This window comes from Pogoniulus pusillus, chromosome 25 (genome assembly GCF_015220805.1).
Source record: "Pogoniulus pusillus isolate bPogPus1 chromosome 25, bPogPus1.pri, whole genome shotgun sequence".
Classification (NCBI taxonomy): Eukaryota; Metazoa; Chordata; class Aves; order Piciformes; family Lybiidae; genus Pogoniulus; species Pogoniulus pusillus.
The window spans coordinates 9160095-9184194 of NC_087288.1; the positions used below are offsets into that span (position 1 = coordinate 9160095).

At 43.3% G+C, this 24100-nt stretch overlaps 1 protein-coding gene across 1 annotated transcript in view; it reads left to right on the top strand.

The window, feature by feature from the left end:
• The window catches only part of LOC135186555 (ALK tyrosine kinase receptor-like), a 203259-nt gene that overhangs the window by 94457 nt on the left and 84702 nt on the right, over positions 1-24100 (top strand). The window contains exons 3-5 of the mRNA XM_064164356.1: positions 7326-7457; positions 18308-18439; positions 20475-20575. Of these exons, the coding sequence (XP_064020426.1) occupies positions 7326-7457; positions 18308-18439; positions 20475-20575 (365 nt within the window). The remainder of the gene's footprint in view (positions 1-7325; positions 7458-18307; positions 18440-20474; positions 20576-24100) is intronic.

A 24100-nucleotide genomic window follows, 5' to 3' on the forward strand; every position in this document is an offset into this window, starting at 1 on the left:
TGCTCTCTACAACTTCCTGAAAGGAGTTTGGAGGGAACTTGGGAGTAGGTGTCCCTAAGGTAAGGTGACAGGACAAAAGCTTGTTTAGGTCCCTCTGGATGGCATTCTGTCCTTCAGTCTTGTTAACCACCTGTCTAGGCTGTCTCTAGTTGCACCAGGGGAGGTTTAGGCTGGATATTAGGAAAAATTTCTTTCCTGCAAGAGTGATCAGGCATTGGAACAGGCTGCTCAGAGAGGTAGTGGAGTCACCATCCCTGGAGGTGCTCAAAAAACATGTGGACATGACGCTTTGAGACACAGTTTAGGAGCCATGATGGCATTAAGTCAGTGGCTAGACTCAGTGATCTTAGAGGTCTTTTCCAATTGAAACTGGTTTATGATTCTATGAGCTTTATTTTATGGTTAGATAGTTTGATGTGTTGGCATTTTGTGTGAAAAGAAAATTCTGTTTCTTTGTGCTTCTAATAGAAGCTCACTGTGGGAATACTGCACCCTTAGCATGCAGGGCAAAGGGTGCTCCTTCAATGCGAAGTTATTTACTGCCCTCCGTCCTGCCTTCATCAGATGTATGACCCTGTTCATTTTACACTCTAAATTATTCAAACTGCACTGTGAATAGAGAGTAAATAACTTCCTCACAGGTTGGGGTTTGAGTTGGGTTTTTTTTTGAGGCAATGTTATCACAACATCTTAATTCCTTGCAAATGTTAATGAAATGAACATCACAGAGCTCTTGTGATGAGTTTATTCCCATTTTATGTATAGGAAATGAAATAAGAAGATTAAAGTGAATTTATGTAACTGGAAAAATGAGCAAGCTTTCAGGCATGTACAAACATGGGCTGCTTTTTCTGCCTGTATCAGGCAGCCTGATGAAAAGAGATCACCTCCTCCTACAAATGTGGCTTCACTTCCATCCTTAGGCAATGACAGCAACAGTAACGATGCTGTTGCAAAGATTAAAGTCAGAAACTGTGAAGTGTTGACTAATTTTGGCTGCCTAGTGTGAGAAACCTGGAGTCCAGGAGTCTTTTTCCAAAGCATTTTGGAGGATATTATGTTGTCCAGACCTCTCTCTCTGGTCTCATTTGCAGCTGGGACCACTTGGCTTCTCTGCAGATCTGAACAGAGGTGTTCTGGGGTGAGTGCCTGGAAAATGAGGGCAGTGTAGCTCACTGTGATAGCTTTGATTGATGTGATCTGCCCTACATCAAATTGGAGTTCAGACATCATTTGCCAAGGACAGCTTCAGTTCCCTTAAACATGATCTCGTCATTCTCTTCTTTCACTTTTCTACCTCCTTTATTTCATACCTTCCAACTTCTCTTGTGATGAAAGCAGGGGGTTTAATGACTCACAACAGCAGAAATTCACTTTGCCCTTGAAGATGGCTATCCTCAGCACCAGGTGAGCCATCGGCCTTCAAATGTCTTCACTGCTATATGGCTGGAGGCTTGAAGATGAGGAGTGAGGAAATGATGTGTCCATCACAAAACGAGTCATGGAAAAATCAATAATCAGAAACTCCCCAACATTCTCTCTGTCACAGAATCATAGATTCTATGATTCTTTCTGTCCTTTTCTGGCTAGCCAGCAGCTTTTTTTGTTTCACATAACCATTAAATCCCCCAGCTCTTCTCTTTTTAAATATCTTTGAGTCAAAGCCTTGAACTGAAACCAGAGGAGGAGCAGATGAAATGGAGAAGTTCATGACAAAGACCTGTGATAGATAAGCCTTGTCAGTGAGGTTGCACGGTCCCTGGTTTTTAGTGGCATGTAGTGGAGGAAGGTTAGACTGCAGCAGTAGCCCATTAAGAAGTATTATTTGTCAGAGGTGTAATTAAATAGCAGGAAAGTTTCTTTTTGTTCGACATGTAGCACATCTGGTGAGGTAAGCCTGCTGGATTTCCATGGCCTAGGTATTTTTTATGGTGCACGTGGAATTAAAAATGGATTTTTTTTCACCTTGTGTGCATACAGAATCTTGTCTTGAGAACCATGGGAATCAACTCATCTGCATCCAACTGGGCTTCTCAGAGGTACCCCAGAGAGCAGCTGCTTATTAGTAAAACATGCATGGGGGTGCACATTCATCCTAGGTCTTTGCCATTTCTGTTCCCTTGTTTTTGCAGAGTACAAATGACTACAACCACCAAGTACTATCCTATTAAGATCCCTTGTTTTAATGCGTTCTGAGTGGGAGGGCTTTACCTGATTCTGTTGGTCTCAAAGGCTTTCAGTAGCATTAAAAATTATGGCCTGGGAAGTTGAATGTAATACCTGAAGGTATAATTATGTTCTTGACTAATCCTGCATGTTAATTAGCAGCGTAGCCAGTTAACAAGATAAGGGATATCTTTGTGAATGCCTCTAAGAATTTTTGTCTTCTGTCTCACCTGGTTGAGTCTGGTGGCAGTGAGTGGAAGGTTCCCATTTTGCAGTGATCAAACATCTGAGTTTTTTCTGGCCATACTTGTCAGAAACAGATTTGCCAGAGCTTGCCAAGACGCTTTCGATTTCTCTGCTGGTCAGAGAAGGTTGGAGGAGAGAAGAGGCAACCTAAGTGAGAGAAAATTTGCTGAAGAGTGAAGTACAGAATCACAGAATGTTAGAGGGGATCTTAAAAGATCATTCAGTCCAAGATACATCCACCATTCAGTTATTGCATATCCAACCCTCCTGCCAGAGCAGGATGACATAGAGCAGGTCACACAGGAAGACATCCAGGTAGGTTTTGGCCATCTCCTGTGGAGAAGATTACACAACCTCTGTTGGCAGCCCTTTGGCCCCGCAGCTGACCAGCAAGTTGCTTATCCTGCATTAGGCTAAGCCACATGATTTCCTCCTTTCCATCCTGCTACATGGAAACTAAGTCCAAACCCAGTCAAGAGCCCAGTCTGCTGTTTGTGTCCAAGATCTAGTACTGGATGTGAATTCAGACAAGGCTGAACTGTATTCCAAAGGAAGACCTGTGAGGTACAAAGTCAGCACTTGTTTCCTCAGGAGTTGTTTGTTTCTCCTTTCAATTTAGAGCCTAAAATGCCATTTGTTTAATGTTGCTGTTTAAATAATGATTTATAAGGCTCCAAGCCAGCAGTGGTACAGCTTAATGACTGCTATAATTTATGGATGCCACTGCCTAACATAAACACTGCTGTAAATATAAAGGATGTCTCCCACAAATTTTACTTGGATACTTATTTGGTGCCATCCATTTTCCTTTCCTTACACATCTTCTGTGTGTGAGTTGCAGCCACTTGACTCAGCAATCCAGGTCATTCTGGCTTTCCCTTGCTGGGAATAATTAGGGCTGAGAAATTAAAAGATCAAATGTCTTATCTTTGATACAAAATATTTTAATTAAAAATTACATTTCCTTGAGCTTGCATGCAAACATCTGCATCAAGTGGCCTATTAAAAGGACCATTTGTATTTAGGCTTTCTTCAGTTATCTGTTTGTTTTACTTGTTAATTCCTCTCCTTGATCCAATTCATTTTACCTTTGTGCATGCTGTAAGCCAGCAGAAAGAAGACAGGAATAGATATTCACTGTCACAGAGCCCAGCCATTCCTGGGCTGCAACTTTGCTCTTTGTGTTCTCTAACCTACATGAAGAGCCTGTATGTACATGTTTAATGCAAATCTGAGCTGATTCAAGCCCAGTCTCCACAGAGATGAATGAACATGCAAATCTGCTCCTTTGTTTTGGAGGAAGAGCTCCTGCCATTCCTTGATGTTTGGTGTCAACTGGCATCTTTTAAATACTACAGTTGGTTGACTTGAGATTTGTTCTCCTGAGCTGCAACAAAAATGCCTGGGAAGGTAGTAGGTGCTCTTGCATGCTTTCATTCCATTATAACCAGTATTACTCTAGTCATGTGCTTGGAAAAATTAGTGCCTTTCCAAAGTTGTAATGAACTGAGTGAACAGAACATCTCTACTGGCTGCAAGGACTCCTCCTCTGAATGTCTGCATACCCTATCACAGTAGCTGCTGAAAGAAAACACTGACCTTGCTGGGAAGATTGCAGATAAACTGAGTGGGACATGAGAGATGGTTTCTTCATAACTGTCTGTTGGGTAATTCAGAGAGAAAAGGACTTCTGAATTTCAGTGGGAATTCAACATGTTTTTAAGTGTCATGACATTACTGAACTTCTGGAAGCACTCTGGGCCTTGTCTCCTAACTTTTATTTAGGTGGTCATTCCAGCAACTTGGTGCCATACATGTTCATGGCATACCTCTGGGAGAAAGAGTCACCTACTGAGTTACCAGAGTTGCTTTTCTAACACCCATGTGCACATTGACCTGAGGCCACTGTGACTGCCTTGCGACATGCACATAGCTTTGCTTCTGTGTATCGCAGAAGGGGAGGACTCTCAGAGGTGTCTCTAAGAGTGCAGTTTTGCAAGGAATAAGACAAGGCCAAGGAAGGTATCTTCTCATTGCCTTAAACCCATACCAAAGAGCCTGCAGAAGTTGCCAGCAACCAGCTCTGAGTTGCCAGCAACCAGCTCTGAGTTACTGGTCTATTTTTTCTGCAAAGCACTCCTCTGCAGTCAGCCTTGACCCTGACTGAAGTACAAGGGCACTGTGCAGCCTGTATGCAGCAAGCCAGACTAAGACAGTGAAAAAAAAAATAGAGCTGACAATAACACAGAACACCCTTTTCAGGAGCTGAGGTCCTTTATTAAAAAGGTTTGGCATGTGTTCCCCCGGCTCCTGAATTGATTTGCACCATAAAATAAGCCTGAAGAGAAATAGTGGTTGTTTTCCTACATGCTTCATTAATTTTTAGTTTTGGCAGGCAATATAAATAAAAGTATCAAGTGCACATCTAATTGAATCACCAGTGATTCCCAGCTCCCTGTAGTACCAGAGAACATGATGTAGCTGCGCTGTTTAGCAAGCACAGATGAGTTAGGGAAACAATGGCTCACTCTGCCCACAGGCTTTGCTTTAGTCTTGAGCAGTTACCCATGTAATAGGTGACAGGGCAGGAGCTGTTGCAGCAGAGAGTTCACAGCACAGACCACTTTGTACTTCTAGGCTGACCTTCTAAGAGTGATGAACTGGAAGCACTTTTCTGCACAGTCAGGATAGTTTCAGTGAGTTGCATCTACACCCAAATTTTTGTGAGAAGAGGTCTTGTACTTCCCAAGCTTGGCCTGCTCCAGATGTTCTGACTGCAGGATGTGGCTGAACTAATTCCTGCCATCTCCAGGTGGCTGATCTAGAGCATGTGTCCTTTAGGACAAGTCCTTTTATTTGTGTTTAGTTTGTGGTCTTTTGAGGTATCTCATTTGGCTACAATAAGAGACTTCAGATCAGAGAATTCATCAAGTAGAGAAAATCATGCTTATAAGGCTGGATAATTTCTGACTTCTCAGCTGTCAGGAGAATCCAGTGCCTCTGGAAAAGGGCAATGCTAAGGGACAAATACTCAAGACTATTTCTGAGTGGATGATACTGGCCTCTGATTATACTGTTCAGAGGCCTCATTTCATAGTAGTTAGATCCTTTCCATTTTGCTAGCTCCCTTTTGCTGCTTGGCAAAAATAAAATGAATTAGTCACTTTCATATCTTGGTAGATGTAGCCCCTTGTGGACTCCCTGACTTTAGGGGAGGGGAGTGCAGGATGTAGAAGAGGAAGGAAACTCTTGCAAGAACGATCAAACTGTTTTCTCTCTTGCAGAAAAGATTACAAACACATAATGCATCCAACTCATGGGTAATAGATGTTGGTAGGAGAGCATGATGACAGCTTGTGTTCTTTCCAAACCATGTAAAGATGTTATTCCTGAGGTTTTTTAAATGGTGTGGACAAGGAAAGACCAGCAGATGTCATCTCTCTGGGTTTTTGTCAAGTCTTTGACACAGTCTGCCACAACATCCTTCTCTCTAAGCTGAACAGTGGATAAGGAATTGGTTGGATGATCACACAATTAAGGTAGTCAGTTGCTCAATGTCCAGATGAAGACAGCTGACAAGTGGTGTCCCTCAAGGCTCTGTACTGGGACCAGTGCTGTTCAATATCTTCATCCAATCTATAGACAGCAAGATTGAGGGCATCCTCAGTAACTTACAGGTGATACCAAGATGAGTGGTGCAGTTAATAAGACTGTGAAGGACATGATGCCTGGACAGGCTGGAGAATTGGGCTGAAGAGAATCGTGTAAGAGTCAATAAGGCAAATTAACACACCGTACACTGAGGTTGGGGCAGTCTTTGATATCAGTAGGGGCTGGGAGATGATGAAATTGAGAGCAGCCCTGCAAAAATGCACCTGGGTGAGTAAGAAGCTGGGCATGAGCCAGCAACAGGCACTTGCAGCCCAAAAAGCCTGTGCCATTCCAGGCAGCATCAAAAGATGCCAGCAGGTTGAGAGAGTGGATTCTGCCACTCTGCTCTGGTGAGATCTCACCTGGAGTACTGTGTCCAGTTCTGAGTCCCCAACACAAGAGAGACATAGACCTGCCAAAGCAGAGGTCCAGAGGAGGACCACCAGGATGATCAGAAGGCTGGAGCATGTCTCCTATGAAGACAGGCTGAAAGAATTGGGTCTGTTCAGCCTGGAGAAGAGAAGGCTCCAGGGAGACCTTAGAGGTGCATTTCAGTATCTGAAGGGGACCTAGAGGAAGGTTGTGAGGGACTATATAGAAGGGCCTGTGGTGATAGGGTGAGGGGCAATGGTTTGAAACTGTGTCAGGGTAGGTTGAGATTGGACATGAGGAGGAAGTTCTGTACAATGTGAGTGGTGAAATACTGGAACAGATTGCCTAAGGACGTGGTTGAGGACCTGTCCCTTTGGACATTCGCTATCAGACTTGCTGTGTCCGTGGGCAGGCTGATCTAGTTGGAGGTGTCCCTGCTGAGTGCAGGGGGATTGGGGAAGATGACCTTTGGGGGTCCCTTCTGTCCCCTATCATTCTGTGAATCTGTAAACAGAGAGGCTATCAGTCTTCAGGACTGCCAGCCTAGCAGCAGATTCACATACCATTAAAAATCTGACATACATAAATTTCATTGTTTTTGAGAAGCAGGCTGGAGAATTTCAACCCTCTTCTCAGCTGTCAGAGATGCCTTCCAGGTGAACACCCCAGAAAGGCCTGGGGAGCAAGTTCTCTGTTGGTGGACCATTAGATATTTGACAAGATTAAGCAGGTCAAACAAATTGAAATAATCACTTTCTCAAGTTTTTACTGGATTGAAAGGATTTCACAAGATATTCTCCCCTTCAGTGTTATCCAGGATCCTAACATCTTTTGGTTGAGAGGAGGGCAATTCAGTAATGTCAAGGTTTGTGGTGTTTTTTTTTCCCTAGGATCTGCTTCTGGCTCCAAGATGGCTCTGGAGGGTTCCTTCAGCTGCTGGAATGGATCAGCAATCAGGCTGGGGCAGGTGTGTGACTTCATCACGGACTGCGCTGAGGGAGAAGATGAGGGAGATCTGTGCGGTGAGTAAATCCAAAGCCCCAGGCTGCCTGTTCCAAAAGCAGTGATTGTTTTGAATTTTAATGCCTAAGACTTTAGCACTAATAGTCTACTTCAGTAGGATCAAAAGACCAGTATCCTCTGCAACACATGCAGTTTCCTTGGATGTCTGCCTGGAGCAGACCATTTGATATGTTCCCCTACTCATCTGCATTAGTTCTGCAGCAGGTTCTTAAGATGCTCTTAGTGCTTCCTTTCTTCCAAAGTCCTGATCAAAAATGCAAAGGAAGTAGAGCCTGAATAGCTAGCTGCCTTACAGAATTATGAAATGTGGAGTTTGTTAGAGCTTTTAATCAAAATATAGCAGAGCATCTGGCAGAAGGGAGAGGAAGGAGAAAACTTCTAAAATGAAAAATGAATAGATCCAGTAGCTTGTGTTTGACCAACTCCTGTGTCTTTGTAATTCCTCTTGCTTTCTATCTTCTCTTCAGCACTCAGCAGATTAATAAAATACAGCAGAAGACAGATAGCAGCCTGAGTTTTCTGAAAATTTACTGTGCCTGAATACTTTGTAATTGTGCTGCATAACTCAGATTCTTTAGGACCTTCTTTTAACTGTCTTGAGGATGCCTTATCTCCTTTTTTGTACTTCTGTGTGTTCTACCTCCAGCTCCTTCCACTTTGCTAGTTTACACATAGTTAGGAGTGGTGGATTGTCAGCCATGTGGTTATCCACAGGGTAAACATATCAAGAAAGATAATAATTTGGAGTTCATCATTTATCAGTTTAAAGGGCATGCACCCCAGCTGATCCCATCCTATAGACTTTTGTTGACAGAACTGCACAGATTTGGTATGCAAAAATATGTTCCCTGACCCAAATACCATTCCCAGCAAAAGCTTTTGGCATAGAAGAGGCAATTGCTCTCAGGCTAGCTTGCACATGAGACATTTAGAGCAGGGAAGATTGTGTATAACAGGTACTGTTGGTACTGAATCATAAAATGGGTTAAGTTGGAAGGAGCCAGAAAGATCATGAGCAGGGAGACTCCCTTTTTACAGATAGTCCATGGTAAAGACAAGGAGTAATGGGGGCAAGTTGCTACAGGGTAGATTCACACTGGATGCCAGGAAAAAAATTATTCACCATTCAAACTATTAAATATTGGAAAAAATTTCCAAGGGAGGTAGGGGATTCCTCTGCATTAGAAAGTGGGTGCTGGGCCCTGTCTCATTTAAACTATATGCTTACCTTGAAAGGTTAGATTGGATGATTGTGGAGGTCCCTTCCAACCTGATGCTCTCTGGATCTGAATCATCTAGTTCCAGCCCTCCTGCCATGGGCCAGGACATCTTCCACTAGATCGTATTGCTCAAAGCCTCACCCAGCCTGGCCCTGAACACTTCCAAGCTTCAGGGGAAGACCACACAGTTTGTTATCACAGAATGTTAGGGATTGGAAGGGACCTCTGGAAATCATCAGGTCCAAGCCCCCCTGTCAAAGTACAATCACCTGGGGCAGACCACACAGGAATTCATCTCAGGTACTGGGAATAAGAGTTCTTACTCTCAGCCAAAAGGCCCAAGAAGCACAATCTTCCACCCAAACCACAAAACAGAAGTCAAGCTGTGGGTATGTGTGCTTATCTGCTTGCAAGTCTGCTCAGTTCTATGGCTGATTTCTCTGCTTTTGCCTCTTTACTGTGTTGAATATTGTTGGCATAAGTCTTAGAGAAAACAGTGGAATGATCTGAAGTTTTAGATGTCAGTTACATCTGCATGGCAGCCCAACATAAAACATATGTCATCTCTCATCAGTTCACTTTTCATTTTACTCCTGAGCAGCATGGAAGTTTTCATTGGCTTTTTGCAAGCATGGCAAAAAGATGATCAGATATATAAAGCAGGGAAAGGGGTTTCCCAAATGCTTTTGCTTGCATAAAAAAGCTGTCAGGAAAAGATGTAGCCATGCTGAAAACTCAGGGGAGAGCTTTTAAAATGACTGTTAACCAAAGGCTTCAAGGATGTTCTGTCTTTTATAATGCTTTCACAGTCTGTGCAGCTAAAGATTCTTATATATTTACTCCTTTTTCTTCATATTCATTTGATTTTCGTTCTTTCTTAAATGGAAAAAAAAAAGTTCTCCCTAACACCAGCTATTTGTTAACATCTCTTTATTTATTAATGGCCAATGGAATACCACAGTCCCTGTTATGCATATGCAGCCAGTTAGTGTAGTGAGGGTAAAATCAGAGAGGGATGAGCCCTAGAGAAAAGCCTGTTACTATTTGAGTCACACTTGAATATTGCTGCAGGAGCTAAAGACAGCTTCAGAGGGGCAGATGGCAAACCATGTTTATCTGGGGTCAGCCATATAGATTTGACAGACTGATTTCCAATGCCATGCTGGAAATTACTTTACAGAAGCAAACTTTCCAGACACCACATTAAGACTTTGACAGCAATGGTGTTATGTCTTTGCTAGTAAATTCATGCTTTTATGGATTACAGCTTACTGCAAGTAAATGGTCAATTATTATAATATATTATTACTATATATTACTATTGTCATATTGTAAATTATAATTAGATTGTAAGTCGTAATTAGATTGTAAATCATAATTACATTGTAAATTTATACAATATATTAAATATACCTGGTGTGGTACAAGACAGAGATGAAAACAATTTACTAATGCATATTGGCAGAGCTCTGCTTTGCAGAAAGAGAGAATTTGTTTCAATAGCTTTGTCCATTTTAGTTAACAGTATCTTGGCCTTTGGTTCAGTAATCTTTTGTTGCAGGGCAGCAAGTCTGGGCAAAGCCAAAAACTTTACTGATAAAACAGTGCATATATTTTTGTCTAGTTGAAAAGTATTTTACTTTCTGTCTCAAATTCACAAAAAAACCCCACCAAATTCAGCCTGGGAAAATATTAATCAGTCAAACCATGTTAGGAAAGTAATCTATATATATGTGTGTGTGTGTGTGTGTATATATTTAAATAGAATTAACAGCACTAGAGATGCTGAGAGTGTATGGGGCTACTGGTAGATAGTAGCTGAGCATGAGCCAGCAGTGTGCCCAGGTGGCCAAGAGAGCCAATGGCATCCTGGCCTGTATCAGGAACAGTGTGACCAGTAGGACAAGGGAGGTTATTCTGCCCCTGTACTCAGCACTGGTCAGACCACACCTTGAGTACTGTGTCCAGTTCTGGGCCCCTCAATTCAAGAGAGATGTTGAGATACTGGAACCTGTCCAGAGAAGGATGACAAAGCTGGTGAAAGGCCTGGAACACAAACCCTATGAGGAGAGGCTGAGGGAGCTGGGATTGTTTAGCCTGGAGAAGTGGAGGCTCAGGGGGGACCTCATTGCTGCCTACAACTACCTGAAGGGAGGCTGTAGACAGGTGGGGTTGATCTCTTATCCCAGGCAACCACCAATAGAACAAGGGGACACAGTCTCAAGTTATGCCAAGGATGGTCTAGGCTGGATGTTAGGAGGAAGTTGTAGGCAGAGAGAGTGATTGGCATTGGAATGAGCTGCCCAGGGAGGTGTTGAAGAAAAGCCTGGCTGAGGCACTTAGTGCCATGGTCTAGTTGATTGTCTAGGGCTGGGTGCTAGGTTGGACTGGCTGATCTTGGAGGTCTCTTCCAACCTGGTTGATTCTACGATTCTATATTTATTATCTTCGTTTTCTAGAGATCCAGAATATAGAGCAGTCACTTAGGACATGGCCAACCCAGGGCTGATTCTTCTGCCTGAGTGAAATTAAATACAGAATTTCCTATTTCCATGCACAGTTTCCAAGATTGTGGTCTGGAGTTCTGGTGTAGTTCAGAACAAAATGCTCACTAAAGTCTCTCCTGGGGTTGTCTTTCCACAGTTTATGAATTTTATCTGCAATAAGGTTTGGAAGTGATGTCCTCCATCTTCCAAGTGACTCTCAGAACTACTGGGTCATGGGGCAATTTTCACTCAGCCTCATTGGATATCTAAGGATGTTAAACATGTTTCCAGGTGAGATAAGGAAGAGTAGGATCTGATGGCTGAGAGGAGTGATTCAGGCTGGGCTATCTGGCTGGAGCAGTGCATGCACACATGTGACAAAAGACCAGATTGGCAGGTTGAATAGGTGCCTGCAAAGAAGAATTTGTGATAAGGTGAGCAAGTGACCAAAAGAACATAGGTAATTAATTCTGCAGCAGCCAGTTTATTTTCCAGGCAAAAATGCATGAAGAAACTCCTGGATTAATTTATATCCTGGTGACAGATACAGCCCAGCACAGTCTCCCTGCAAGCAACATGATGAAGTAGCAACCTGTTGCCAGGCTGTGCTGTCTTAAGGTTCTTGTCTTGTGTACACTAATCCTTTTACTTCTTTCTTGATCAAAAGCTGTATTTCTAGCAACAAATTCTAATCTCTGGCAGTTGTGAACTCAGGAAATCCTCCTGGCTTTACAAGATGACTCTTTGTTGACTCTTGAGAAGTATTTTCCCTTTTTTATGCATCATTTCTGGTAGAATTTAGCTGACTAACATTGCTAGCATAGAGGCAGCCATGAAAACAAACTCATGTTTCAGATTCATGCACTGCTTTAAATTGAGTAGCTGATCTGTTTGGTTTCTGGGTTTGGTAAAGGTCCATAGAAACCACAGTAGTCCTTTATGCTTCTACTCTTTACCACAGTGGTCTGGAATTGCAAAGTTTAAGCTGTAGTATCTGGTTGATTTGCACATGTTTTTGAGCTATCTGCTTCATAAATTATTCCAGTGGCTTGTTTTTCTTGTAATTAAAGAATGAAAACTCTGAGTTGAACAAAAAACAACCCCAACCCTTGAATTTATTTAGGTTTTCCTTGAAAGTTAATTAGTTCTGAAGGCTTTAAAATATTTGCTTAGAAAGAAACTGAACACCCTACAGCTTTTCTCTACTTCACCACTCAAAACCACAGAGTCTTGCATTCTGATAGTACTCATAGATGTGGTGCTGAGAGACATGGCTGAGCACCAGACTTGATAGAGATAGATAATGGTTGGACCCACTGATCTTATTTTTTTTCCCAACTCAAATGATTCCATGATTACTCTGTTCTCCATCCTATATCCACAAGCACAGGGAGGTGGTGGAGTCACCATCCCTGCTGGTGTTAAAAAGCCATTTGGCTAAGGAGCTCAGGGACATGGTCTAACAGTTGTAAACAGGGAGATGTTAGGTTATGGCTGGACTCAATGATCATAGAATCATCCAGGTTGGAAGAGTCTTTTCCAAGCAGGTGATTCTATGATTCTCATCAGTGCTCTGATGTGTTTAAATGGTAGACATTCCAAAAATTGAGAAGTACACATCAGCAGAGAGGTGCTAGCCAAAGAGGGTCTTTGTGAAGCATCAATATTCAAAGTAAGGAAAAGCAGCAAAGGAAACACTTGATGCCATGGTCTAGTTGATTGGATAGGGCTGGGTGATACGTTGGACTGGGTGATCTTGGAAGTCTCTTCCAACCCAGGTGATTCTGTGATTCTATGAAATGCATCCAGTGCAGGGGACATCTTAAAGTCCATTAAAAAATAAATAAAATCTTTGGAGAAGGACTGAAATTTGCAGGGAAAGGAGTAGTATCTTATTTGTGTCCTTACTTGTTCATCAACAGTGAGGCTTTTCTGGCCTCCGGGCAGGGATTGCTACTTAGATGACTCCTCCTGCCGCTCTTACTTGTTTACATCATCCTAGATAGCGTCTGGCCATTAAGTGAATTCAGTTGGACACTGAGCCAAGCTGTTCCAGTAGGAATTCAGGACACATTATAATTTGTCATTTTTCCTTAGATCTCAGCCTCAGGCTGTGCAATGAAATTGCATCAAGTTCTGTAGAGGGGTAAAACACAAAGAAGCAGCTCTCTGCCTAGCAGCTTCATACTTTAAGATGAGACTGAATGATTTTAAAAGGAAATACTGCAGGTCAGGTTTTGATCTTTCCAGAATGGATTTGGATGCTTGTGAAAAATAAATAGGATCTGGAAAGCAGGACAGTGAGGAGCTGCTGAGGGAACTGGGATTGTTTAGTCTGGAGAAGAGGAAGCTAAGGAGAGAACTCATTGCTCTCTACAGCTCCCTGAAAGGAGTCTGGAGTGAAGTGGGGGTTGGTCTCTTCACCCTCATATCAGGTGATAGAATGAGAGGAAAGGGCCTTAGGTTGCACCAGGGAAGGTTTAGGTTGACTATTAGAAGAAAATATGTGACTGAAAGGATTCTCAAACACCGGAACAGGCTCCTCAGCAAGGCAGTTGAATCCCCATCCTTGGAGATATTGAAAAGAGGCAGAGAGGTGGTGCTGGGGGACATGCTTTAGCGCCAGACTTGGTAGGGTTAGATACTGGTTGGACCTGATTATCTTAAAAGTCTTTTCCAGCTCAAATGATTCTATAATTCTATAGCAGTAAAACATGGCTCTCAAATTTCAGGTTCCAGGGTTGGCCCTACTAAAAAGCCATAGATGTAAGATTTGTTTTTCTGAAGTAAATTGTGATTGAAGCTCCTAGAAATTGAAATACTTTTGGTCTAGATGCTGTAGTTGTGCTGCCCAGCTGTTTCTCAGGGTAGACCAATGAGCAAGGTGTATGTGCCACTGACAATGGATTGCTTTTTGAGGTGTTTAAGTCAGACCTGAAGTCCTGGTCTCAGGTAGGGAATCCTGCTGATATTTAAGCATTTTGAATGAAACAGAGTTTGAATTCTGGTGTCTCAGTGGCTGCTTTATAGCTTAAAAAAATCAAATGGAAGTCAGAATAAAATCTAAGTTCAGAAACCTACACTAAGCTAATCAAATTGTCAGTGCCACCTGGACAGCAGATTCTCTTGTTTTAGGAGTTTGTAGCCTTGTAAGTGAATACATTTTACTCCAATTTTAACAAGCAGTTGAAAGGAAACACTGATGTCTTGGGTTTAAAATGTGTTTGCTCATGTAATTTTAGTTTTATCTGTCAGTTCTAAGCAGATTTCTTGTATAATTTTCCTTTCTTTAAAGAAGAAGCAAGCAAAAAGTAAAGCAAAAGTAACCCAAAAGAAAAACTAAGCCAAAAGGAAAACTAAACCAAAAGGAAAACTGAACCAAAAGGGAAACTAAACCAAAAGGAAAACTAAACTAAAGGGAAAACTTAACCAAAAGGAAAACTAAAGTAAAGGGAAAACTGAACCAAAAGGAAAACTAAACTAAAGGGAAAACTAAACCAAAAGGAAAACTAAGCTAAAGGAAAAAACTAAACCAAAAGGGGAAATTAACCAAAAGAAAAACTAGGCTAAAAGAAAAAGCAAAAGAAAAACTAAACTAAGCTAAAAGAAAAGAAAAAGAAACAAACAACAAAAAACCCCACCAACAATCAAAAACAAACAAAAAAACCCAAAACCAACCCCACAACAACAAGAAAACACAACAAAAAAGCCAAACAGAATTTTAAGGGAAGTTCAAGGGAACAGAGGAGGAAACAACTATGAACTAAACTGACTTTTAGTACAGATTTCATTACACAGTGATGTAAAAACTGTGTGAGGTCAGGAATGTCATAGAGTCATAGAATATTTATGTTGGAAAAGCCCTCATCATCTCTTTTACAGCTACATCTGTTAGTCACAGTGGGCTGAACGACCACCTTCACTGAGCAAGTGGGTTCAGAGTCTTTGTAGTTCCAGCCCAAGGGCTCATCTCTTTATAGCAGGGTAAGGCAACTGGTCTAGTTCCAAGCACCGGTTAGGCTATGTAACAGGGTAAAATGATTGGTTACTCCTGGCATAGAATCATAGAATTGCTTTGTTTCGGAAGAGACTTCCAAGATCATCAACTCCAGCCACTGACCCATGGCCACCACAGCCACTAAACTGTATCCCAAAGTGCAATGTCTACACATTTTCTGAACATCCTCAGGGACAGTGACTCCACCACCTCCCTGGGCAGCCTGTTCCAATGCCTGACCACTCTTTCAGGAAAGAAATTTTGTCTAATATCCAACCGAATCCTTCTCTGGTGCGACTTGAAGCTGTTTCCTCTTGTTCTGTCACGTGATACTAGGGAGAAGAGACCAACTTCCACTTTAGTCCAACTTCCTTTCAGGAAGTTGTAGAGAGCAATGAGGTCTCCTCCAGGCTGAACAACCCCAGTTCTCAGCTGCTTCTCAACAGACCTGTTCTCCAGAAGCTTCCCCAGCTTTGTTGCCCTTCTCTGGACATTCTCCAGCACTTCAGTGTCCCTCTTGTAGTGAGGATCCCAAAACTGAATCCAGTAATTGAGTTACAGCCTCACCAATGCTGAGTACAGGGGCACAATCACTTCCCTGATCCTGCTGACCACCCTGTTGCTGATAAAGTAACTCTATATTAAATGAAGTTCCCCTTTGTCACCCAGGCTGGCCTTATGCTCTACCTTCTTACCCATATACCCCAGTTTGTGCCCTTTTATTGTTATTGGAAACCTTCTGGTACCTGACAGAGTTTCCAACTGCATCCTGGGTGCAGAATCTGTATTAAGGATCATTAATGATTCACTAGAAGTAGAAATGATGGTGTAGTTGTACTGATTTTTGGGGGCATTTTATGAGCTGAGCTTTCTGCCAAGGCTCCTTAATAGGTACGGAATCTGGCCTCATATTGAAGAAGAGAAATGCAGAGGTAGAACTGGACAACAGTAGAAATTAGGGAGGGTTTATTGAGGATGATGGGGGAAACTATTTCATGAGTTTTGAAGGAAATGGGTGATTCATGGCCAAGCAAATGATGTTCACAAGTCTCAGAGTGAAACGACCCTTTGTAAGAACTTACAATGTAGGTAGAGAAGGAGATGGGAGGCATGGAGCTAACCTCCTGCTTTCAATAGGATGACTATTACTTTTAAACTGATTAATGTAAAGCTAGTGGATCTTTATTGTTTGGAGCTGGAAACTTGCCTGAAATCTTAGGCCACTGACAGAAGGGGTGGGTGTTAATGCCTGAAAGTATGGCTTAAAATAAGCCATCCTCTTTTCATCTATTCATCTCACCCAGCAGACTTACAGGTGCAAGAACTGAGACATAAAAGGATTCAGTGCTTTACTTGAGGCTGCATCAGTGCTCACAGAGAGAGGAGGTCGTGTTGCTGAACTGGGCTGACTGGGAACATAGACTACAAGGAAAGGGAATCATGTCAGAAACTTGTCTTTTTCCAGGATTTCCTTCTATGGGGCTGTAGAAGTAGTGGTTAAGAAAGCCACCTCTGAGATGTAACCTTGAGTGGGTACAAACTTGGGGAGCTGTAGAGGCCAGCTATTTAGAATCATGGAATCACAGAATGCATTTGGTTGGAAGGGACCCTCAAAGATGATCTTGTCCAATCTCCCTGCAGTAAACAGGGGCCTCTCCAACTAGATCAAGTTGCTCATGGCCCTGTTGAGTTTGACCTTGAATGTCTCCATGGATGGGGCCTCCACCAATTCTTCGGGCAATGTGTTCCAATTTTTCACTTCCCTATTTAGGAGGTAAATCATTACCACTATAATATGATTCCTTCCATAACACAAGTTTCACTCCCTATTTAGGAGACCTTGTAGTGTACGCTGAGATGCATCCTCTCACTTGAGTTTATCAAAGCACTGGGGGGAAAGTCAGTCACAGTGTGGGCCACAACCCTCCCCATGGTCAGGCATGTGCAGGACTCCTCACAAAAGGACCCAGTAGCTGTGGGACTGTTGTGATGGGTCAAGAAAGCTACCCCTCAGATAAAATTGAAATCACCAGAGCAGCTCAGACAGCTTGGAAGTAAGATAAAAGGCTATTTTACAGCAGGCTAAATTTACAAGCCTATATACAGACTGTATTTACAATTATATGCAAGTCAGAAATAATACAGAAATCCAGTCCTCCTCCCCTGGGCAAAGAAAGCCCAGACAGGGCCAATGCCACCTTCTTCTCTCCCCCCAGACAGAAAGCCAGCAGTAGTTCATGCGTTATCTGGTCAGTCAAGGCTAGGATTCAGCCATGCACAGCGGAGCAGTGGAGGAGGTTGAATGCAGCAGACAAAAGGAGTAAAGAGTGAGAAATTAGTTATGTCTTGGCCTTTCATACCAATTAGCAAACCAGTGAATGGCATAGACTCTATCATTATTTTCCTTTTACAACCTGTGTTCTCCTCATTCACTCTATATTCAAAACAATGTCCAGAAAGTTCCCCTCTCTTGTTTATAATTTAGAACCAAAACAGAGCATTACCCTTAAACTGCTTCAGGTGCTTACGTTTCTGTACTGGTCTGCTTCAGCTTCCCAGAGCCCAAAATGCCTAGCAGAACAATACAATAATAGGATGCCTTCCCCTCTCCCCCCATTTAGAAAGAAAGGAATTAGATGTAGAGAGGAAAAGGGAGTAAAACACCCAATGAATAGTCTTACTTTGATTTGGAAGTTAAAAGGGAAACTTTAACAATAAATAAAAGGTATTTAAGATAAGGGGAGTTACAAAAAAGTATAGGGAAGGGAAACAAGATACAAAATATATGTATAACCAGATTGATGGCAGAGGGTGGACGTAGATTCAGGAGGTGGTTTTCCCACCATGTGGTAGGATGGCCACGTGGGAAAATAGCAGCAGCAAGGACAAAGGTGGTGCTATTAGGCAGGCAGGTCAAAGAGAAAGAGGAAGTTCCACTGTTTTTATAGGGGGTCTAGACAGGAATTGGGAGTGGACTAACAACTACACCTGGGGGCAGGTTCAGACCGCCCCCAGGAGGGTTAACCCTTTACAATGTCCTGGGAAAAACTGGGTCAGAATAGTCACTGCAGCTTCTCTACATGCCCCAGAGTCTCCTTCTCCACTGACCTGGGTTCTCTATGTGTGTGTGCTTCTTCCTCTTGCAGAAAAGCTTCCCTCTGGCTTTTACTGTTCATTTGAAGAAGGTGACTGTGGCTGGATGCAGGCCCCCTCTGTGTCCCATCCTTCTCCGTGGTGGATTGGAAGCCCAGAGCACAACCGTTTTCCTTCAGTAGAAGGTGAGTAAGAACAAATAGTTAAGTGCTGAGAAAGAACAGAAGAGTACAAGAAATGAGCACAAATGATGGAGAAAGGAGAGAAAATACAAGACACATTTTCCTGTCTACTTACAGATTCAGCCTTCAGTGAATATGCTCTTGTGGCCAGGAGGGGCAATGCCATTCTGGGGTGTATTAGAAGGGGGGTGGCTAGTAGGTCAAGAGAGGTTCTCTTGCCCCTCTACTCTGCCCTGGTGAAGCCACATCTGGAGTACTGTGTTCAGTTCTGGGTCTCCCAGTTCAAGAGGGACACAGAACTGGTTGAGAGAGTCCAATGCAGAACCACAAAGATGGTGAAGGGAATAGAACATCTCTCTTACAAGGAGAGACTGAGGGAGCTGGGGCTCTGCTGCTTGGAGAGGAGGAGACTGAGAGGTGACCTCATCAATGTTTATAAATATGTAAAGGGTAAGTGCCAGGAGGATGGAGCCAGGCTCTGCTTGGTGATGCCCAGTGACAGGACAAGGAGCAATGGGCGGAAGTTGAGGCATAAGAAGTTTCATGGAAACAGGAGGAGGATTTTTTTCTCTGTGAGTGTGACAGAACAGTGGAACAGGCTGCTCAGGGGAGTTGTGAAGTCTCCATCTCTGGAGATATTCAGGACTTGTCTAGATGCATTCCAGTGTGATCTGTTATAGATGCTCCTACTCTGGCAGGGGTTTCGACTGGATGGGCTTTCAAGGTCCCTTCCAGCCTCTGACATTCTGTGATTCTGCAAAACAAAGCCATTTTCTGCTCTTGTCTATTCTGCTCACTCATAGTCTCAAGGGTACAGATTAGTACCTCAGGTCCCCACAACTGCTGCTGGCTACAGATCATGACCCTTTCTGAACAACTCCACAACCATCATCTGTGTGACCCTCCTCCATACTGATCAGTTTTTTTATTTGTAGTTCCCTTATTTACTTCTTATGTTTCTTTGTCCTGCTTCTTTTTTACCCTACTCACATCCTCATTTTCCAGCTCTTTGTTCTATTGCCTTCTGAATTTCACTGCTATGTGTGATGATTGTGTGCTTTGTTCTCCTTCCCAATGCCCTAAGAGAATGATTAAGGAACTGGAACATCTGTCTGAGGAGGAAAGGCTGAGAGACCTGAAGCTGTTTAGCCAGGAGAATAGAAGGTTGAGAGGTGATCTGATCAGTGTTTACAACCACCTGAAGTGTGGGTGTCAAGAAGAGGGGGCCAGTCTCTTTTCAGTTGGGTCCTGTGACAGGACGAGGGGCAGCAGACAAAGCAGAACACAGAAAGTTCCACTTCAACATGAGAAAATGCATCTTCCTTGTAAGAATGCCAGAGCACTGGAGCAGGCTGCCCAGAGAGATTGTGGAGTCTCCTCCTCTGGGGACATTCAAAACCCACCTGAACGCATTCCTGTATAGCCTGCCCTAGGTGATCCTGCTCAACCAGGGGGATGTTGGACTGGATACGATATCATCTCCTTGCGAAGAGGATGAATCTGAAGTCATAGAATCATTTAGGCTAGTAAAGACCTTCAAGACCATCAAGTCCAACCATTATTCCTACTCTACTAAGTTCACCTCTGTGCCATATTCCTAGGCACCACATCTTCATGGCTTTTAAATGCCCCCAGGGATGGTGGCTCCACCACTTCCCTCTGCAGCCTGTTCCAGTGCCTGAAAACTTTTTCAGTTATTTTTTTTCCCCTATTGTCCAGCCTTAAACTCCCCTGGCACAGCTTGAGGCCATTTCCTCTTGTTTCTGTCACTAGTTACTCAGGAGAAAAGACCAACACCAAGTTGTGGAGCAACAGAAGATAGCTGTCAGAGGAAGGCAGGAATCCTCCTCAAATGTTTCCTGGAGGTGTGTGCTGGGTAGATGAGGCTGCATTCCTAATAGATTGGAAAAAAACCTCTGCACTCTGGCATTTTCCTGTTGTAGGAATCAGCTGACATAAGGTTCTGGGAAGGTTCTACAAAGCCTGAAACCAGAAGATGAGTACTGCTGTTTGACCTTCTTCCTGCTCTTTTATCCAGGTTGTGCACTCCTGCTTAACACCAGCAAAGCACCAGCAGCCACAAACACTGTCATGACCAGTACTGCATTTCCAGCTCCTCTGAGGAACTCTCCCTGTGAGGCAAGTTGTAATTGTCTTCTTTTCTTCTGCAACTTGCAGACCTTTGTGTGTATGTGTCTGACTGTGGTTTTCAAGCATAGGCATGAGGTCAGTAACAAAGCAACTGCTTTCTATGATTGCTTATCTATAAAATATACTCAGTAATGCCTCTGTGTGCAGGGGTAAGATGGGGTTATCTGCTTGAAGTGCCACAAAAATGTACTCTGAAAAGCCTGGTATCCCCTGCGCTCATTGTATGGCCTCACGTGATGTATCACAGTCCTCTTAATTGGGTGTATATGCTGTAAGGGCAGAGCAGCCAGTGTGACATAAACACAAAGAGGAAGAGGCTTACTGCATGAGCAAACATTGCATTTGGAAGATGCAGGAAAGAACAGACTTCAGCACTGCCCCTGAGCTGCTCAGAGAACGCAGTACATGCTTCCTCTAGCACAGCTGGGATTTGAGCTGGCAGGTCTTGCATCATGCTGCACTTCAGCCCCAGCTTGTTCATAGGAATGCTGAAGTGATAAATTCAGCTAGGATGGAACCAGGTCCATACTGAAGCAGAAAAGCTGGAGACATTCATAAGACATCAATTTAAGCAAGAATATCAAGGGTCATCAGGCTACTGCACTTGCTTGTCATTTCTGAGTCAGTTATACTTAGCTCTTAAGCTGCAGCTTACAGGAGGATGGCCAGCTTGCATCTTTCTGCTGGTAAGATGTATGTGTAACTTATGACTTTGAAGTGTGGCTAGCAACTTAGAGCGTTTCACATCATGAATGGTCACCCTGAAATGTCACATAAACTTCTGGAATTTGTAGCTGAGAGCTCTGGGAAGATTGATCCTAACAAAGCAGTTTCGTGGTTGAGCACTGAACAGACAAAAGCATCAAACTTTCCCTGTTGCAGTAATCTTAAAATGCAGCAAGGGCAAAAAAAGGATGCATTAGAAAGTCCCCTGGAATGAAAGTACATAGAAGATGGTTTTACTCTGATTTAAAGTTTGGGCTGGTTTGGTTCACTTCTGTGGATACCTCAGTTCATGTAGCAAAGGACATCTGGTCTTGCTTTCTTTTATACATCCATAGATGCACAGAATGGTTTGGGTTGGAAGGGGCTTTAAAAGTCATCTATTTCCAAACCCCCTGCCTTGGCCAATGATACCTTCCACTAGACCACATTGCTCAAAGTCTCATCCAACCTGGCCTTGAATGCCTCCAGGGAGGAAGCATCCACAACTTCCCTGGGCAGCCTATTCCAGCATCTCATCACCCTCACTGCAAAGAATTTCTTCTAATCTGCAATCTAAATCTGCCCTCTTTGAGCTCCAGTCTGTTCCTTCTCATCCCATCACTACATGCCCTCCTTCTTTAGGAAATACAGCCTATCTTGCTTTTCCTCCCTTCTGTAACAAAGGCATAGGTAGATTGTGAATATTTTAAGACCTTGTTCTGCCATGGACCAGCAAGAGCAAGTGTTTTTTATGACCCACCTGACACAGGAATCACAGTGAATGATTTCCCAATATCTGTGTATTTTTTCCTTGTGTATACAACACTGGAAATAATTAAACTTGCTGTCGGGGGAGAAGCTGCCATGTATTTCATCTGCCCACGTGCCATCCCACCTCCATCACTCCCCTTGGCACTTCAGAGGCATCCAGACACATCCAGCATTGCAGCTGTCGCTAATAAAGAGTGAAGGAGTTTGGCAAGTGTTTTGTCTCTTGCCTTTTCAGATCATGTAAAAGCTTCTCTTCTCAATGAGCCCCTGGTGGCTTCAGATTCTATTTTACTGGAACAATCTGTCTGTGAGCAGAATAATTTAATTCCACTTTTCAGCACAACACAGGAGGAGAAAGGAGATATTCCCCCCATACACACTTATTCCTCCAGTAGGTCCCAACAAACTTCCTTGCAGTCAAATCATAGTCAGAAAAGAGGATGTGAAAATAACATAATGCTGTCCTGTATCTATTCACTCTCAATCACTACCCAATTGAACTGGCTCAAGTTCAAGCACTAAAAAATGAGTTTTCTTCTACCTGTCACTGCTGATGGCTCCACCTGGCATGTCACAACTGGGGCAGATTCTCTGGCAACTGAAATCCCCCTGACAAAACTCACTCGTGATTCATGTGGCAAAGGGATCTCAGCAAGTGTGTGCAAATTAAACCCATTTATTCTTCCACAGTCAGAGGAAGCCATAAACCTGCCCTCCCACTTGTACTCGATGCAGCTCATATGATCCTTTAGATTGCTTGCTTTCCTTGCATGCTCACTTACATAGTGGCTCGTTCTGACAGCTGGTTCCAGTACCCCAGAGAGATTTGGCTCAGATATTCACATCCTGCACCAATATGTATTAATGATGGAGATTGTCCTTAAGCCTGCAATTTAACATTCTTCCTCATCCTTGTAAGCCATCTATACCCCAATATCAATGTGCCCAACTCAGCTGAACAGCTGAAGGTGAGACTGAGCATCCTGTCCTGCCTACCCAGGTCACCCACCTCTCCTGGGTGAGTGGAGCTTATCTCCTGCTCTGTGCACAGGACTTTACCTAAGGCCATATGCTTCAAGCCCCGAGAACAGCAAGCAGGCCAGCAGACATCCCATATTTGCTGATCTTGACACCCCTCTCTCTCTGCTACATGAAAGCTTTAGGGCACTACTAAACCTGCTGTTTACTGAAACTACTATTTTTTTGCTCTTGTCCCTTAATTTGCTTTTATCTAGTCATGTTAGACATGGCAAATGCTGACACCCTGCTTTTTAGCCTGAGGTGTTCATAGGAATTAATAACTTCAGCCTCAGCATGAAGAGTATTACCTGCAGTGCAGTTTCCCAGGCTGGGGAGGATTCTGGTTTTTTGAACAGAATGTCCACACAACCAGGCCTCTGTGTTGATAAGGAAACAGTCAAGCAGTCCACAGTGGGTGCCAGCCACAAAGACTTCGCTGATGCTTCAGGCTTGTTTTTTCTCCCACAGCCTGGTTGTTTGATCTTCCACTGTGATAGACTGGCAACAGAGATGACTGAACGCTTTGAGACAGTGACTGCTAGCACCCTGGAAACTTGTGGAGTGGCCTGGTCCATACACCTCCTCTGCTGAGGTTCTGGGCAGCTGTTTGCAGCAGTGCTGACAGCAGCATTTGGAGACTCCAGAGCCCTGATGATCTTTGGCATACACACTGTTGCCATGTGCAGGATGACCCTCTCTATCTTTGTGCTCTGTGCAGCTTGAGGTTGGTTGCCAAGATCATGCTGGGCTGCTTGCAGGCAGTGTTCCCCTAGGTTTCCCATGCCCTGCAGGAGGCTCCTCATTAACTCAGAAACCCAAAAATCAGCCTGAACTGCTCTGTACTGCCCCGCATGCATCAAAAGATCAGAAGAGGGTAGAAATGCAGGCAGTCGATACCATAATAAACACAGCCTGTATTTTCCTACACAGGTTTAGGGTTTGCCCCAGTACGTCTTGTGGTCTGTGTACAGCTTTGTGTTGTAGTTTGCTCCTGTTTGTTTTGAGGAGCTTTGTAGT